General features: G+C 34.6%; 2 protein-coding genes and 1 non-coding gene across 3 annotated transcripts; 1 reads left to right on the forward strand and 2 right to left on the reverse strand.

Moving 5' to 3' along the window:
* Positions 1 to 348: 348 nt before the first annotated feature.
* LOC104889776 (photosystem I reaction center subunit V, chloroplastic) lies at positions 349 to 1096 on the reverse strand. The gene has a single exon (XM_010675082.4). The coding sequence runs from the start codon at positions 983 to 985 to the stop codon at positions 494 to 496; it is 492 nt and encodes a 163-aa protein (XP_010673384.2). The 5' UTR covers positions 986 to 1096; the 3' UTR covers positions 349 to 493.
* Positions 1097 to 1328: 232 nt separating this feature from the next.
* On the forward strand, positions 1329 to 1400 carry TRNAW-CCA (transfer RNA tryptophan (anticodon CCA)). Its single transcript has one exon. It is a non-coding gene; the product is annotated as a tRNA-Trp (tRNA).
* A 1345-nt stretch (positions 1401 to 2745) lies between these two features.
* LOC104889777 (adenosylhomocysteinase) lies at positions 2746 to 5678 on the reverse strand. Its single transcript, XM_010675083.4, has 3 exons — positions 5289 to 5678; positions 4089 to 4523; positions 2746 to 3811 (listed from the first exon to the last, which is right to left on the reverse strand). Exons 1-3 carry the CDS (start codon positions 5568 to 5570, stop codon positions 3065 to 3067), a joined length of 1464 nt encoding a protein of 487 aa, XP_010673385.1. The 5' UTR covers positions 5571 to 5678; the 3' UTR covers positions 2746 to 3064.
* Positions 5679 to 18284: the final 12606 nt, after the last annotated feature.

Below are 18284 nucleotides of genomic sequence, written 5' to 3' on the forward strand. Positions count from 1 at the left end.
TGGGAAATCACATCAATCTTGATTTTTGTTTGAGTAAAGAATTTTGCAATCATAGTTGTTGAATATACAATCAAAATTCGAGATATTTTTTTGCGTAAATAAAAAACATGAACCAAATTCTCCTAGGCCGTAGAGTTTATATAAGATGTATTCCTCCCATGAAATTCTACTACTTAAATTGGTGTGAGTGGTTAAGAGCCTCTCGCTCCTTAACCAAGGTCTCGGGGTTCGAGTCTTGAATATGGAAAAAATCCCAGCTGGAAGGGATGCTGCCCTTTAAGGTATCCACACAAACTCCCGCCGACAAAAAAAATTACTAGTAAGCAAAGTAGTTAAACAATACAAAAAGATCAAAGATGACAATACTGCAATAACATTTCAACATAGTCTGTTATAATTACACACAAACGATGATCTTAAATAAAATGACAATAACATACTTATAGTAGAAGAAAGAAAAACAAATTCTCAATTCTCCCAACTAAACTCACAATTAGTTGAAGAATTTAGGATCATAACCATTACTAGCAGTAGCCAAAATATAGTAAGCAACAATATGACCTATAGAACCCCATGCAAGAACATCAACAATATTAAACCCAACTGGATCATTTGATTTCAAAAGACTAACATACTCTTTAGCCCTGCTATCACCTGCTTCGAAATGGGTTAACCCATTTTGTTCTGGAACTTGTTTTGCCATATTTTCTCTTTGAAAGTTAAAGAACACAAACCTTCCTAAGAAAAGTGACAGTCCTGTGCTTAGACTTATCACCAATGATGGGCTCAGTTCAGCTCTACAAGTCATTGATCGTCGAGATTCGGACGTCGAAAATTTACTGTTAGTCTTCAGCATCTTCAGTTTCAATGGCCGCAGCCCGGAAAATGAGATGGATTTTACTTGGACATGGACATTATGCTGCTGCTTTGAGCTGCATGCTGCTAATAAGCTGCTGCTGCTTAGACCTGCTGTGGTTGCTGACATTTTTTTTTAGTTGTTAGGTGTGTGTAAACTGTAAACAAGTTAAGCTCAATAAAATATGGTATGGTTTTTTTTTTTTGATGGAAATTTTTAAGGTCTAAGAAGATATGTAGAGGATGAATGTGAAGATGATGGTGTCCACAATTTGATAGTCTAAAAATCTGTATTTTTTTTTGTGGGTGGTAAGGGTTGGTTTTTTAAGATTTTATTTGCTGAGGTGTCTTTCATTTATTGGTCTTTTGTGGATTTAAAGATTAAGTGTAACTGACCAATATAGTTTTCTCTCATCCATAGTTATTGTATTTGTTTAGTGAGATACTGATTGATGAAGGATTGATCAACATGAGGATCCGTGGCGCAATGGTAGCGCGTCTGACTCCAGATCAGAAGGTTGCGTGTTCGATTCACGTCGGGTTCAATCCCGAACTTATTGGATCATTTTTGCTTTGCGCTGTTTTTTGCTAATTGCATAATCTTTACTAGTATCATGTGTTTTTAGGCCTTTAATTCTTAGAGGAAAAGTTCCCAACATAATCAAAGTGTTAACTCTTCTTATTTTTTGAAAGTAGAGTTGGGGATGGACTTGACGGTTACAGTTATAAGAGTGCCAACGTCAACACAAACTTGGTTTAGTGGTGGGTCGGTAAGGCTATTTTTTTCAAATTTCAATAATCTTTACTAGATCATATGTTTGGAAAATCTTTTTTTTAAAAAAAAGATAAGTGGATCGATATTAAATTAATGACAATTTTTTTATATTGACCTCAAATATGTGCCTTCTTCAACATCATGTTGCAATTTTAGAGGAAAAGTTCCCAACAAAATCAAAGTGTTTGCTCTTCTTAATTTTTGAAAGCAGAGTTGGGGATGGACTTGACTATTACAGTTGTAAGAGTGTCAACGCCAAAACAAACTTGGTTTGGTGGTGGGTCGGTAAGGACACTATTTTCAAATTTCAATACAAACTTTGACACGCGCATAACTAGATGGTCACGTATAAATAATTTTTTAAAATTGATCGTTCATTTTCATTCTTTATTCTTGTGTTAATTTATTGCATGTCATAAAATTTTATAATTAACTAGTTAGATATGTCATAGGAGTAAACCTAACAGGAGAAGAAATGATATAAAGCAATCTAACTTATGAAAGGGACCAAAATTACCTTAAAGTTTAACTCCCAAGTTCTATTTTAAAGCAACTCCAAAGTTCATATTATTAAGAAGTATACCTACCTAATTTTTACAGTGAGGATAAGTAGTCATTTTTGACCATTTCTTACGTTGGGTAATTGGTTTACGTATTAGTATTACATGGCTGCTGAAAGAAATGACAGAGAAAATAAATTGTGCTCTTTTTTGTCTAACAATTTGACAATTAGTTCAATGCTTTAGCCATCATTCCAACTTATCTATTTCTTTTTACTAGAATCAAAATTCAAGTAGTCAAATGCGAATTCACAAATAAGCATCATTCATTGAGGCGCAGTTGAGGTGACAAATATCAATCGGTAGATGTTAAGATAGGGATGAAAGTTCGATATACTGTTTGGATTAAGGCCTATTTCAATCTGATCCGAACAAAATTTGGATTTGAATTTTCCAATCCGAATCTAAACCAATTAGAGTTTGAATCCGATCCAAACAAAGAAAATCCGATTTTTCAATCAGAGAAAATTGTGCTCCATTGGAATCAAAGAGCAATGCCATAAAAGTTCAGTAGTAGTATGTCATAACAGGCATTACTGTGAACATGTCAAGATGTTTGTAACTGAAATGACAACATTCATTCCTCTTCATTGACTGAAAAACTATAACCAGACTCACCAAAATGCACGAAAGCAGCAAGTCTAGTGAGTGAATTACAAACATACTATACGCCTACGACAATCATCATCTTTATTCAAAACCCGTTCTTGGACTTGAATCAAACACACTTTGATATAAACTTTGTCCATTCCATCCTTCCCAACATCAAAGAAAAGCACAAAAAACTAACAATCCTAAGCGAATTACGATAAGGAAGAACACTGTCCCTCTCCTCTTGGATGATCCAATAAGCCGATCTCTGCAAATTCTCACTTCAATACCTGTAGTGAGCTGGCTTGTAAGGACCCTCAACAGGTATGCTGAGGTAGTCGGACTGATCCTTGGTGAGCTTGGTGAGCTTAGCACCGAGCTTGTTAAGGTGAAGGGCAGCAACCTTCTCATCAAGGTGCTTGGGCAACACGTAGACCTTCTTCTCATATTTGCCGGATGCCTTCTCATTCCACAACTCAAGCTGAGCAATAACTTGATTGGTGAATGAGCATGACATGACAAAGCTAGGGTGACCAGTGGCACAACCCAAGTTCATGAGACGACCCTCAGCCAGGATGATGACACCTGATTTAGTTTCAGGGAAGACGAAACGGTCAGTTTGGGGCTTGATGGTGATCCTCTTGATTCCTGGGTAGGTCTCGAGCCCGTGCATGTCAATCTCATTGTCAAAGTGACCAATGTTGCAAACAATGGCGTTGTTCTTCATCTTCTTCATGTGGTCGACCATGATAATGTCCTTGTTACCGGTGGTGGTGACAAAGATGTCACCCTCAGCAAGCACATCTTCCAAGGTCAAGATCTGGAAACCTTCCATAAGAGCTTGGAGAGCACAGATAGGGTCAATCTCAGTCACGATCACACGAGCACCAGCAGCCTTCAAGGCAAGAGCACAACCCTTTCCAACATCTCCGTATCCACAGACAACACCGACCTTGCCGGCAATCATGACATCAGTGGCTCTCATCAAACCATCAGGGAGGGAGTGGCGGCATCCGTACAAGTTGTCAAACTGTTTACAAACACAAACAGGTGGTAAGCACATAGACATGGCAGCAACGCAGCTTAAAGCATATTCCCCTACATTAATCCATTTCACTATAATAATTATCCTCTATTTGATCATGAATTGACATTTTCATACAATATTCCCTTTATGAATCCATTTCACTTAAACTATGTAAGTGTACATTATTATCATTCCTATTACTTTAATTAATTGCCAATGTTGGTCACTTTTAATCTAAATTAGCTCAGTCTACAATTCAATTATGGGAGCTAAATTATACCTTGCTCTTAGTGACAGAGTCGTTAACGTTGATGGCAGGGAACAACAAGGTGCCGTTAGCCTGCATCTGGTAAAGCCTCTTAACACCGGTGGTGGTCTCCTCGGAAACACCAACCAATCTCTCCTTCATCTTGTGGTACCTCTTAGGGTCAACCTTCAAACTCTCCTTGATGAGACCCAATACGAGCTGGAACTCGACATTGTCAGTGGAGGTTGGGTCGGGAATCTTGCCGCTCTTCTCAAACTCCTCCTCGGCCTTAACTCCCTCGTGGATCAACAAGGTAGCGTCACCACCGTCATCAACGATGAGGTCGGGACCGCCACCAGGACCCCAGTCAAGAGCTCTCTCTGTGCACCACCAGTACTCTTGAAGGGTCTCACCCTTCCAGGCAAACACAGCTGCACTGTCCCTAGCAATGGCAGCAGCAGCATGGTCCTGTAAATACACAACAACAACATTAACAAATCAGATGATTAGATCAGCATTTCAAGTTAATCTCACTAGTACAGATCCACTAATAACGCAACTAAAATAACAGTCAACAGTGATCCCAAAATTCAGTAAAAAGATCCACATTTTAAGCTAATATTAACAACCTCCTCATTTATCCTAATCTCAGAAATGAATAAGATCTAAACCCAAATTCAAAAAAATGCAAAGATCCAATACAAATTCCACACTGAGATCTATACTAATCCAAACTTTTTAACTTATAATTCACAACAAATATACTAAGATCTACACATTTCACTAAACACAACAGTACAAATCTCTAGTTTTAAGTCATCATTTCAAATAAACAAAATCATCTATCAGTAAACATTTATTAATTCATAATTTAGTAAACTTCACAAAAATTAACAATCCAATCCCACAAATATTTCATGATTTAAACCCACAAACATTTCAACTATACAAAATCATATATCAATAAACATTAAATCAAACTTCAACAAAAACAACAATCCAATCCTACAAACATTTCACAAAACAAAACAGTACAAATCTATAGTTAAATCATCATTTCAACTATACAAAATCATCTACAAATAACACTAAATCAAACCCTTATATTATTTCATATCACATTTCAAGATCTGACCCACAAAAAACAAAATCACACCCAGATGAGATCTCATAAAATAAAACAAGGGTAACATCACAAAATCTCCAAAAACATGATTTTTTTTATAAAAGTACCTGAGTAGAGAAGATGTTGCAAGAACACCAACGAACTTCAGCACCAAGAGCAGTAAGAGTTTCAATAAGAACAGCAGTTTGAATAGTCATATGAAGAGATCCAGTAATTTTAGCACCTTTAAAAGGTTGAGAAGGACCAAACTCAGTACGACAAGAGACAAGTCCAGGCATTTCAACTTCGGCTAACTCGATTTCGAGACGACCAAAATCAGCCTGAGACATGTCTTTAACCTTGTATTCACGACCAGAGGTGGTCTTCTCCACGGATAAAGATGTCGCCATTTTTGCTCTTTTTCTCTCTCTTTCAAGAACAGAACTTGATGGAGCCAGAGAGAGAAGAAAGAGAGTAAAACAACACAAGAAAAGAAGAGAGAAAGGGGTGAAGCGAGGAGGTAGTGAAGGAGGTGAGGGAGTATAAATAGGTTTGAAGGAGGTGGGTTTAACGGTCAGGATGTTTTTGTGGGATTTTTAGATCTATTCTTGTGTTGTTGTGGGAGGTTTTGGGGTTGGTGATTGAATTGTGGGAAAGAGGTTATTGACTTGTTAGTCATGTAGTGTAAAGTATTTCCTCCGTTTCGAATTAAATATAATAGTTTTATTTTGTCACTGTTTATATTTTTTATCTTGACAAAGGTTTGTGACTTGTATATAATGAAAAATGTAGTGAGGTGGGATCTTATTAGATTCGTCTCGTGACGTACTTTCATAAAATGTAATTTTTAAAATTTTTACTTTTATGTAATTATAGATATTTGTGGTTAAAATAATATCTTAATATGCGTAAAAGTGAATTTGTTGCATCTCATCCGGAACTGAGGAAGTATACGTAATGTTGTCACTATGATCTTCATTCTTAAGCAAACATTCAAGTAAATTGATGAGTACATTGATACCGGAAACGTGGTACGTGGTACGTTCCACGTTTCAGCCTTTCAGGGAACGTGTCTTAGAACGTGGTACATGATACGTGGTCTAAGAGTCCATCTAGTTTACTCTAGAGGATGTGTTCCGCGTTTTCATTTTCGTACCACGTTTCGAAACATTATGTGTTCCATGTAACAATTGATTCATACACTCTAAAAGCAACTCTCCCCATGATGAACACAAACAATCACAAACTAATAACACGAGTTTGCGTGAATGTCAATTAGTTTAGTTGGTTAAAATTTTTGGAGGTAATATCTAACACTTGAGATCGAATCTCGTCTACATTATTCGCCCTTGTGGCTCTTTCTACACACAAAATAAAACATACACGAATTTGTACTCTTCGCCTTATTTTTTCTGAACTTGTTTTATATGTTCTCAGTTTTTCTTATTTTTTTCAAAATAATTATGAATTTTTCTTATTTTTGTAGGAATTTTTTCATTTCATATAAAAATAAGCAAAAAAAAGTAAAAATAATTGACCCTTAAAATTGCTACGAGTAAGAGGTTATATTGGATGTTGAGGTTCGATCATTAGAAGTAATGCATATCAATTAATGTGTTACAATTGTAACCAAGGATGTCTTGGCCTAGTGGTTAAGATTTATGTGCTGTGAACGATAGGTTACAAGTTTGAATTCCCCCTCCCCTTCTTTATACTTTGTATTGTCTTTTCGTATTCTCCTCCCTCTTTGATCTTTAAAGAAACTTACTAATTTTAAGCATTCAATTTTTATGGTTAGCAATAGGGAAAGTAACTTTCCATGAGAAATTTCCACTTACTTAAGGACGGCTAGCCGACTAAATAAGCAATTCCCTATATTTTGTGGAAAATGGAAATTCATATGAAAAACTACTTCTCCCATTTTACTTTTTTTTGTCAGCTAAACAACTCACATGCTTTAGGATCAAAATCCCACATTTTATATTTTCTTATGTAAATCAAATAGAGCTAATCAACTCTAGCCCGACTCGATTTTTGGGCGGATTTGGGCAGAAATTTTTGTCCTGCGGTCGAGCACGGCTCGATTTTTTTTTGCTTTGGGCCATACTTTGGATAAGCCAAAAACGACTTTTTAATCTTTTTTTGACCTGATCCGAAAAGCCCGCTTATTTCGGCCCAATATAGCGGGCTTTTGGCCTAAATTTTGGCTTGACCAGCCCGATCAATGAGCAATGTTGTAGACCCGACCCGACTAATGATCACTCTACAATCAAATAACCACAAATATAGTATATTGTAAAACATGTTGGACTATTTTTTGGTTGCAAAATTGAATATGTATACTTAATAAATTCATAATAACTTCTTTTATAAATGTCGATACTTAGTTTGATTGGTCTTTTCACTCTTACTCGTTGCATGCTTTGCTTCCCTCCAAAGTGAAAAGTCCCTCTCACCACCAAGGAAGAGTTTTAATCTAGTAGTAGCTAATAATACCTCTTTATTTACAAGAATATACTAAAATTTAACCAAAAACATGTCCTTTGGGCTCCACAATATGAATTTGTAATACTACAACATCCACATATCAAGATTTTATTTTGTTTAGTCACCAACTTTATGGTAGGTATTCGGTAATGGATGCTTTCTTCCTATTACTTTTTTCTACATTTTGGTGGAATGGCGTCACCTTCAATCTTCATGATACATGGAATTATATCATTCTATTTATTTTATCAATTCGAGTCCAATAAAGGTAATTTTTTTTGTACGAAGTGCCACATAAGGATAAGGAAGTGGTAAAAGTCAAAATTGGATCCTAAATTTTGGGTACTATTTAGTAGGGAATAAACTTTGAATTAAGGATGGTTAGTTTGATATTTCAGTAATTATTTGTTTTTTTAGGTGTGAATGACCTATAAGGATGGAGATAAGAATCGTTCCCAAGATTATTTGAAATCGAGAGGAAAGTTTTAACCAACTTAGTTATCCCTCACTTTCAGTTTGATATTTTATTATCTTATAGAACTACAATTTCATTGAGAAGATTAAAAGAACATTGTGTTAATAGTCTGTTTGCAACCCAAATATAGCTTCCATTTTAGCCAAATTGGTGTATTAGATTAGACCCGTCCTAGCCAAAATATACTCAAAATTGCGGCAAAATTTTTCACCCTCAAATTTGGGAAAAAATACCGGCTAGGTTTATGACATAATTTTTAGGCCCTACTATTTTAGTCCCAGATTTTCAAGTTTAAGCACAAAATGTCGGTCCAAAGACTAGCTTTACAATCGTCCCGCTTTACAATCGTCCCATGGTCATCTCTAAATCAAAATTATCAGTCTTAAAAAGTATAGCTGACATTCAAATTTAAACATGAAATTGAACCCCAAGATTCTTTACAATGAACAAGCAAAAAAATTACGTGAAATATCGGTATAGGGAGATATATCTCTCAAACTTTTTTCTGGTTTTGTGGAATCTCTCTCTCAAATCTTATTACTACTAAAATACTACCTTTGTATGTCTTTAATTACACCATTTTCTTTTTCACATTTGCCGAGACGCTTCTTTGAACGTTATTATCTCTTATTGGATGTAAGTAAAAATTATAAAAGTTTAATATTTAGAATCCTCGCATTGAGACGACTTAACTATGTTTGTTCTTCTATAATAATAATTCAAGATAGTTTAAATAAATTGATTGATGAATAATGCCACAAAAACAATTGTTGCAATTAAAAAAATACGAAAGTGGTATAAAGAAAGTATGGGCTCAACATGCATACGATTTGACAAAAGTATCCCTGTATCATCAACTCAATTAATAATTGTGCTCAAGAAAATATCAACACTTCATCATTGCTAATAAATTATAATTATTCTATTAGGGTTTATATACTGATTATCAATAGCAAGTGCTTGTTACTCTGTCAGTGAAGTTGGTGAAACCAATTAGATTATATTATGCGCATATGGGCATAGTTCATCCATGAAGATCTCAAGGCACCTAGAAATTTAGTACAATAAACTTGCTTTATATTGCTATATCTAATTTATTTAAATTCCTGGAATTGATTTTTTGCATTCATGTATGACAAATGTGAGATAGCTTCATATATCCATTGAAGAGGTTGTCACATGAAATAGTCCTTTATTTATTGTTATTGCATACATTATTGCTCTATGAGATATATATAGTGAAGTATTTTTTTTTTTTCGATTGATCCCTACAAATTATTTGATTTTACGTATGTGAATGAAATATTTAATAATTTTTCACAACAAATTATGATGGCTTAGTCATACAAGTATTGTGAAAAGATGACACTACCACGTCTTATTATCCTACTAGAATTTTTTAACACTCGATCTTCTTCGGCATAAGAGTCAAAATTTGAACATTAGACATACAAAGTATAATTGTTTTTATTAGTTGCAAAATTTGATTGGTTTAGTTTATGTCACTTAAGTCTCTCACCATTCTTTTTTTTTTTTTTACTTTTCAAAGTTAAATTCTATAAACAAAATAGAAATTTTAATGAATTTATTTATAATTTCTAATATTATAATTTTTTAGTTGATTTTTGAATTAAGTACAGTACTTCATAAATTGTAAAGAAAGTGGACACTTTGATTTGAAGTCAATTTTTTCATAGGTTGTAGTTTGTAAGTGAATTTTTAAGTTTTTATAAAGTTTTCTCATTTTAGTGATTTGCATTACGTAAATTATGCAATTTTATGATTTTAGTTGACTTGTGAGTGATTGTTATAATTATATTTTTGGTATTTTTGTTTGAAGCCCCCTTTGATTTGTAAGTGAAATTGTAATTTATAATGGGAAGGGGGGGGGGGGCAAAATAGGCATTTCAAATGAGGACACCATTGCTCCCCCCTTCCCTTATATAATAGAGATATATTAGCTAATTTGGTTTTTGGATTTTGATTTACGGTATTTTCGAACCCCTAAAAGGAAAAAAAAAGTGATTTTCGAAATCTCCAATCATCTTTTCCTTTTCCCTCTCTCTCATTGATCAAATCTGCCTTATATTTCTTCTTTTTACACTATTTGGTTATATTTTATTTGTTTCAAGTAATTTCTAATTGAACAATTCTCTCCTTATTGTGAGATGGCGATATATTGTAAATGTCATATATGACCATTTATTAAAATTATCTTGAACATATAGCAGTTCAAAATTAATTTGAACCCGTATGATCAATACAAAACCATTCTGAAAGTATGTTTTTTTCAACTTACTTTTTAAGAAAAGTAATGATCGATAGTGTTGGGACTATTTGGAAGTTTAGGTTAGTTAATAAAAAAAAAAGAAATTTTCACAAAAAAGTTAAAAAAAGTAGAAAGAAGTTTAGAAAAGTGTTGAAATGTTAAGAAAACTTCTTTAAAGGTTTCAAAAAATTCAGTAAAATTAATATAAGTTCATGTTAAATAAGTTGAAGAGAATAGACGCTAAACTATTAGATTTATGTGGTCATTTTTCATATAGCCACCTAAGAATAATCAAGTATTTTCTTCCCTAGAAACAAAACAACTAACTACAGCCAAGAAGGAATCAATCGAGGAAAAGTCACGCCTCGAACATCCTCATCTAACAAGCTCTCTTTTGGTCTTTTAGACTATCTCTTTTAGGAGTTCTATCATCCACATGTACCACCTATTCCTAGTCCTAACCCCCAAATAGTTGCCAACCAGGTCGAAAATTAGGGCAAAATCCTTATTATGATGCAATCATCTCAATTTTATATTAAAAATACGAGTTCTTGCTATTGGGCTATCCATTATTAAAAGGGTCGTAATTAAGGTTTTAATACTTTTCAAATTTTATCGCACCAATGTGTCACCTGCTTAATATTCTTAATTATTGTTTATTTGTTTGTCTTACATATAACAAGTGATCAGTAACAATTGCCATCGATTTATATATGATGTCAATTTGGTTGGATAATAGTAAAAGAAATTGGATAATTCATTTTATTTATATCATGAATTTGCATAATTGTACTTCAAAGATTTTGATTTCCATTGAAGATCGATAGACCATTATTATTTTAAATAAGAATCAATAAGATTGTAAGGAATTACTATATAATTTCCTTTCATCCATATATAAGGTCTTGCATTTAAATTTCACATTAACAATATTTGTATTTTTAAAATTACATGGAGAGTGAGAAGTATGCCATATTGTTTCAATAGCAATATAGATTTGTATATTAATGACTATAGCTACTCCAAAATCATTTCATTTAAGTTATAAAAGTAGTAAAAAGTACAAAGAAGGAGATGATCAAATCTATAACCTATCATTCACAACACCACAATTTTAACCTCAATCTCAGCCACTAGTCCAAGACATTCTTGTTTACTCCAAAGCCATTTATAATACTTCGCTCGTAAACTATTTTTTGTGCTATGCTCATAGTTATATTAAGCATGCTTATCGAACGAGTCGAGCCCAAATAGCAATGGGCTCGGCTCGAGCTCGTTTAACTTTTCATGGGCTTGGCTTGGCTCGTGAGCTCGACTAGGCTCGAGCTGGTTATCAGGCTCAACTCGAGCTCGTTATCAGGCTCGGCTCGAGCTCGGGTTCGATTATGGGCTCGAGCTCATTTGGGAAAATTATTTTGCTAAAAATCTGTATAAAGTGAGTTCAATGATTCTATTATCATTGATGATTCTAATATAAAATATTTTTTTAATGTAAAATATTTTTTTAGTATCAAATAATAATCGAGCTTTGCTTAGCTCGACTTGTTTAAGTTTCAAACCGAGTCACAATAAATCGAATTTTGACCGAGCTGACTTTAAACTATTCGTGAAGTTGTCAGGCTTATTATCACCTTTAATTACATACTATTAAGTTTTGTGACCACAAAAAAAACACCCCACCCCAAACACCAAAAAAGTGAAAAGGGCCAACATATATTTAGCTTTAGTATTGAGAGTGAGATGAAATGATGTCGGTGGCCCATTGAAATGGAGGAATCAGGAATTAACAAGTGTAATTTACATTTGTTTTTTATTTTTGGACAACACACAGGTGTATGATAGAGTATGAAGTAAAGAAAGGCCAATAAACAAACACAAAATTGATGTAGAGGTACGAGACAAGTAGTGACTAGTGATGCCATCACACTTGATCGCCTCACGTTCACTAGTCGCAGCATTGTTACTTTATTTCTTGATATTTTTATTTTTGTTTTAATTAAAAATAAAAGAATCATATTTTCAATAATTCAATGTAACATGAATCATAGATTTAAGACCTAGATCTGATTTTTTTTTTGATCCATATGAGCCACGAAGGCAATACAAAGTACAAAGAAGGGGAAGGGGAATTGAACCTGTGACCTATCGTTTAGGGCACCTCAATCTTAACCACTAGGCCAAGACATCCTTGGTCCTAGATCTGATTTCATTCACCAAAAAACAGAGTTTTTACGAAATGTAGTTGACTAGTACTTTAGTACATCTCATTTATGTGGATCTCATTGAGAATGTTATGTCATAAAAAATAAATTAGGATTAAGTTTGTATTACGGTCTGCAAAATGAGCAATAACAAAATCATTAGTTAAGTTTTAAAATAAGTATTGCGTAAGTCTATATTACAATGATATTTATTAGGGTAAGATCATTTCACTTTTTTCTTAAAAAGGATAACTTTGTATGTTATAAGGGTTAACCGTAACATTAAGTTAAAGAGATCATTTTAATATAAGGGGTTACATTTTAACTTGAAAGAGTCACTTTCAGGAGAAGTGACCCATTAAAAATAGTAGGCGACCCTTATCTTATCATAAATCATGGTAAGACGGTCTTATATGAGAATTTATATAAATTTGATTTGCAATTTGCATAGAAATTTGAAACATATTTAGTTTGAGTTTCTATTATAAGTATCGTTCAACTTATTATGAATTACGTAATATTCTTTTACATGCATTAAAATATTTTACCAGCTTAAAACAAACATCTATATATATATATAAAGCTAGAAAAATTTGCCTATGTGTCAAGCTATTACTCATTTCGCCACATGTCATCACTATACTTATTCTCATTTTTTTAGTGCCACGTGTAAAATGGATCAATTACAATCTTATAAATTTGGTAAGTTTCACTCAGCAAATGGAAGTACTTTACAATCATATTAGTTCGTGTATAATTCCGGCACAGTTCCTAACTAATAATAAACAATGTTAATATTGATATAACTTTCCATTTTACATTACCATTTATGTAACTTACCCGTAGTCGTAGATTTTGATTTATAATGTAGACAATTTATTTTGGAGTTGCGGGATTGATAATTTTCACAACTTTATTGCTTAATTATTACCCCAGTAGAGTACATTATTATTAGATATTATTGTAGTATACAATAATTATCTTTACGTGTCATTTGTCTATATTAATAATGTAGGGGTAGCAATAAGTTCGAGTTGGATTAATTTCAAGTTCACTTGATTTCTATTTCGGGTCACTTACCCCTAATCCAAACTTAACTTGATTATGATTTCAGGTCGAAAATTAGAATTTGAACCCGACCTTTTCGATTTCAGGTTGACCCGAAACCAACCCAAATTGACCTGATTTTAAATTTAATCATTGCAATAATTCAACATATTGAATGAGTCTTGAATTCAAATGCCAACTTAATCAAATTTAGAATATTCAAGAAACGAGTTTGATCTAATACAAGTTAGATAAATATAGGTTGGCCTGCCTTGAATTTGACCCCACTTCAAAGTCAGATTATTCGGATTGTTTTGAGGTTCAAAAATTCAACCTGAACCTAACCCATTATTTTTTCTGGTCGGGTTGGGCTGACCCATCTTTTTTTTCAGGTTGAAAATTTTAACCCAAATCCGAAATTTTCAGGTTAGATTCGAGACGGGTTATCATATTTGATCAGCTTTAATTTTGACAACCCTAATGAAAAGATTATATCATGAAATATAAATTTACAATTTATAATCTTTTTATTTTAAATGTAGTCATTCCAATAATTTTGGAATTAAAAAAAACTATTTGAGAACTAAAAAAAAACCATGTGCATTATGCACGGGTCCAGATAATCTTAATATAAATTATTTCTCAAATAGTGAAGATGTAAATTATTTCGCAAGTCAATAGTAACAAATTTTAAAATCCATCTAATCTTTTAACCTAAGCAATGTATGTGTTATTGAATTAAGATTATGTTTAGAGTAATCTCTATTGAATTAAGGTTATGTGTTATTGAATTAAGGTTGACATTTTCGACTAGAAATTGACATGCTTTGACTTTGCTAACTTACATATATGTAGAAAATTCTCGAAAAATATATTGATAAATCTAAAATTTGGTTAAAAAAGTAAATATTGCTAAAATTCGTCACAATTATTATAAGAAATATTAAACATGCATACTTTCAACAGTGAACTCTCTATACTTTTAAGAAAATAATTAATTTTTTGTATAATACTAATTATAATTAAATGGGTTCAACGGGTCATTCGCTTATCAAATAGGTCGGGTCAGGGTTGAGTATTTCAACCTGTTTATTAGATGTGTAGTAAACCTAGATGTGATCATGGGCCGGGCCGCGGTCAAAAAAATTTGCCCATTGGTCGGGCCGGGCCGGGCCCAAAATTCGGGCCGAATTTTTGTGTCCAAAGCCCGCTATTTCGGGCCTAAATTAGCGGGCTTTTGCGGGCCAAAACGGGCTGGGACAAAAATTAGACTAAAATTTTGTTTTTGGCTTGCCCAAAGTCCAAAAAAATCCGAGCGGGCCGGGCCAAAAAATTATGCCCAAAACCCGGCCAAAAAACGGGTCGGGCCGGGCCAAAATGATCACCTCTAAGTAAACCCGAAAGCAAATCCAACCAAACTTGAACTGATTGCCAGCCCAACTTGCATTGCTGGTTGCCTGCTCTACTTTTATGTTTATACTATTTCATTACATATTTATATAAATATAGATACACCATGATTTCAAGGGACGTATTATATAATTTTAAAATATATTGTCATATCAAGAGTTATTAGCAAAAAGGGTTTGAAAAAACATTAATAGCTGATAAAGAACGTGAAAACTCAAATGTTACCACAAATGTATAGTACAAAGACGTGGTTCAAAATGTTTTTAAAATACTCTTATTATTATTGTCATTTAATAATTCATTTGTGATGTTCATTCACTTCGTTGAGATAAAAGGGTTTTTTCGTGTTTCCTCGTCAATAAATGCTACATGTAAACTTGCTGTGTTTTACAATGTATAACATAATATATACACATTCTTATTTGATATAAAAATTAAATCAAAAAAATAAACTTCCCGTGCATTTTTGCACGGGTGGAAAACTAGTTTTAGAATAAAGGTTGTACTTTCTTTACTGTAGTGGTTTACATCAAAATCTGCCAATCTGATTTGGTGGTTATTATACTTCCAATAATTAGCAAACAATAAGCATGTCAAATAACAGTATTAATTTACGACTTATATTAATAGATGTATACACAAATAAATGTAACTTTTAGTTTGTTGCCAATCCACCAACTCTGGGCACTCAAATCTAGTCAATCTTATGCAAAAGGCAGACGAAACTCAATACTTAAGTGGAGAGTCAAATACACTACGACTTGGCAAGGTTGATGGTTGGTGTTTGGTAAAGATATTTTCTACATTATAACGCTAGTCTAATTCTAGATAACAATTCACACTCAAATAGTGGTCTTAGGCTCTGTTCTTTTGGACTACATAAATGGAAATTCATTTCAATTCGATTCAGATCTTGAGAACAATTCAGATCGATTCGGTTCAAACCTATTCATTTCAGTTCACTTCACTTCACTTAAAACTAAAACTTATTGATTTTATTATTATTGTTATAACCAGACCCGAAAAAGTTAAAAATGTCGCAAAAACTGCCAAAATTGAAGGTTATAATACACGCTTTTGGAATTTTCCGAGACCCGAGATTCGAACGCCACAGGATGCCTCCTAGGGACATGTGAGGTCATTGAAAAAGACTCATCTAGCTTGGAACGAATATGTAGATGTCTTTACGATCATTTCGAGGCAATTTTGGGTTTCACGAGAAATGAACAAATCGGGTGTTTAGAGGTTTTTCGAGGCAATGAAAATTGTGTCAAGCATCCGTGCAACGATACAAGTCACGTCGGCACTCCTAGGAATGTTTCGGGAGAAAATATGATCAGGCTCGGAGAAGTCAAAAAATGTCTCAAAAACTGCCAAAATTGAAGGTTATAATACACGCTTTCGGATTTTCTCGGGCCCGCGCTCCGAACGCTATGGAATGCCTCCTAGGGGTATGGGAGGTCATTGGAAAGGAGTAATGTGGCTTGCAATGAGTATATGGATGCCTTTACGTTCATTTTGAGACAATTTTAGGTTTCACGAGAAATGAACAAATGGGGGTGTTTGGAGGCTTTTCGAGGCAACACAAATGGTGCCCAGCACTTGTTCAACGTAAAAAGTCACGTCCGTACTCATAGGAATGTTTCGGTAGAAAATATGACCCGGCCCAAAAAAGTTCAAAAATGTCGCAAAAACACCCAAAATTGAAGGTAATACACGCTTTTGGATATTTCCGGGGCCCGAGCTCCGAACGCCACGGGATGCCTCCTAGGGATATGGGAGGTCATTGGAAAAGAGTCATGTGGTTTGGAGCGAATATGTGGATGCCTTTACGATCGTTTCGAGGAAATTTTGGGTTTCACGAGAAATAAACAAATAGGGTGTTTAGAGGCTTTTCGAGGCAATGCAAATTGTGCTAAGCACCCGCGCAATGATACAAGTCAAGTCGGCAGTCTTAGGAAGGTTCCGGGAGAATATGACCAGGCCCGAAGAAGTCCAAATATGTCCCAAAAACAACCAAAATTGAAGCTTACAATACACACTTTTGGATTTTCCGGGGGCCCAAGCTCCGAACGCCACGAGATGCCTCCTAGGGGCATGAAAGGTCATTTGAAAGAAGTCATGTGGCTTGCAATGAATCTGTGGATGCCTTTACGTTTATTTCGAGACAATTTTAGTTTTCACGAGAAATGAGCAAATAATGGAGTGTTTAGAGGCTTTTCCAGGCAATGCAAATGGTGTCAAGCACACGCGCAACGTTACAAGTCACGTCGGCATTCCTAGGAAAGTTTCGAGAGAAAATATGACGAGGTCCGTAGAAGTCAAAAAATGTCCCAAAAACTACCAAAATTGAAGGTTATAATACACGTTTTCGGATTTTCGCGGGCCCGAGCTCCGAATGCCACGGGATGTCTCCTAGGGGAATGAGAGGTCATTTGAAAGGAGTCAAGTGGCTTGTAATGAATATATGGTTGCCTTTACGTTCCTTTCGAGACAATTTTAGGTTTCACGAGAAATGAACAAATGTGGGTGTTTAGAGGCTTTTTGAGGCAACACATACAAATGGTGCCAGGTACCTGTGCAACGTTACAAGTCACGTCGGCCTTCCTATGAATGTTTCGGGAGAAAATATGATCAGGCCTGGAAAAGTCCAAAAATGTCCCAAAATAGCCAAAATTGAAGGTTATAATACACGCTTTCGGACGTTCCCGGGGTCCGAACTCCGAACGCCACGTGATTCCTCCTAAGGACATTGTAGGTCATTGGAAAGGAGTCATATGGACTTCTCCGGTGTCCGAGCTCCGAACGACACAGAATGCCTCCTAGGGGCATGGGAGGTCATTGGAAATGAGTCACGTGACTTGCAATGAATATATGGATGCCTTTACGTTCATTTCGAGGCAATTTTAGATTTTACGAGAAATGAACAAATGAGGTGTTTATAGGCTTTTCGAGGCAACACAAATGGTGCCAAGCACCCGTTCAACGAAAAAATTCACGTTGGTACTCATAGGAATGTTTCGGGAGAAAATATGACCAGACCCGAAGAAGTCTAAAAATGCCGAAAAAACAGCCAAAATTGAAGGTTATAATACACACTTTTGGACTTTCTCGGGGCCTGAGCGTCGAACTCCACAGTATGCCTCCTACGGACTTGGGAGTTCATTGGGAAAGAGTCATGTGGATTGAAACGGATATGTGGATGCCTCCTAGCTAACTTTCAAAGATATTTTCC

The sequence above is a fragment of the Beta vulgaris genome, chromosome 3, assembly GCF_026745355.1.
Source record: "Beta vulgaris subsp. vulgaris cultivar EL10 chromosome 3, EL10.2, whole genome shotgun sequence".
Taxonomy (NCBI): Eukaryota; Viridiplantae; Streptophyta; class Magnoliopsida; order Caryophyllales; family Amaranthaceae; genus Beta; species Beta vulgaris.

Coding starts and splice junctions, on each gene's coding strand:
- LOC104889776 (XM_010675082.4), bottom strand. CDS start 985: ATGTCAGCAACCACAGCAGGTCTAAGCAGCAGCAGCTTATTAGCAGCA.
- LOC104889777 (XM_010675083.4), bottom strand. CDS start 5,570: ATGGCGACATCTTTATCCGTGGAGAAGACCACCTCTGGTCGTGAATAC. Junction 4,524..5,288: donor GCAACATCTTCTCTACTCAG/GTACTTTTATAA, acceptor GTGTATTTACAG/GACCATGCTGCTGCTGCCAT. Junction 3,812..4,088: donor ACTCTGTCACTAAGAGCAAG/GTATAATTTAGC, acceptor GTTTGTAAACAG/TTTGACAACTTGTACGGATG.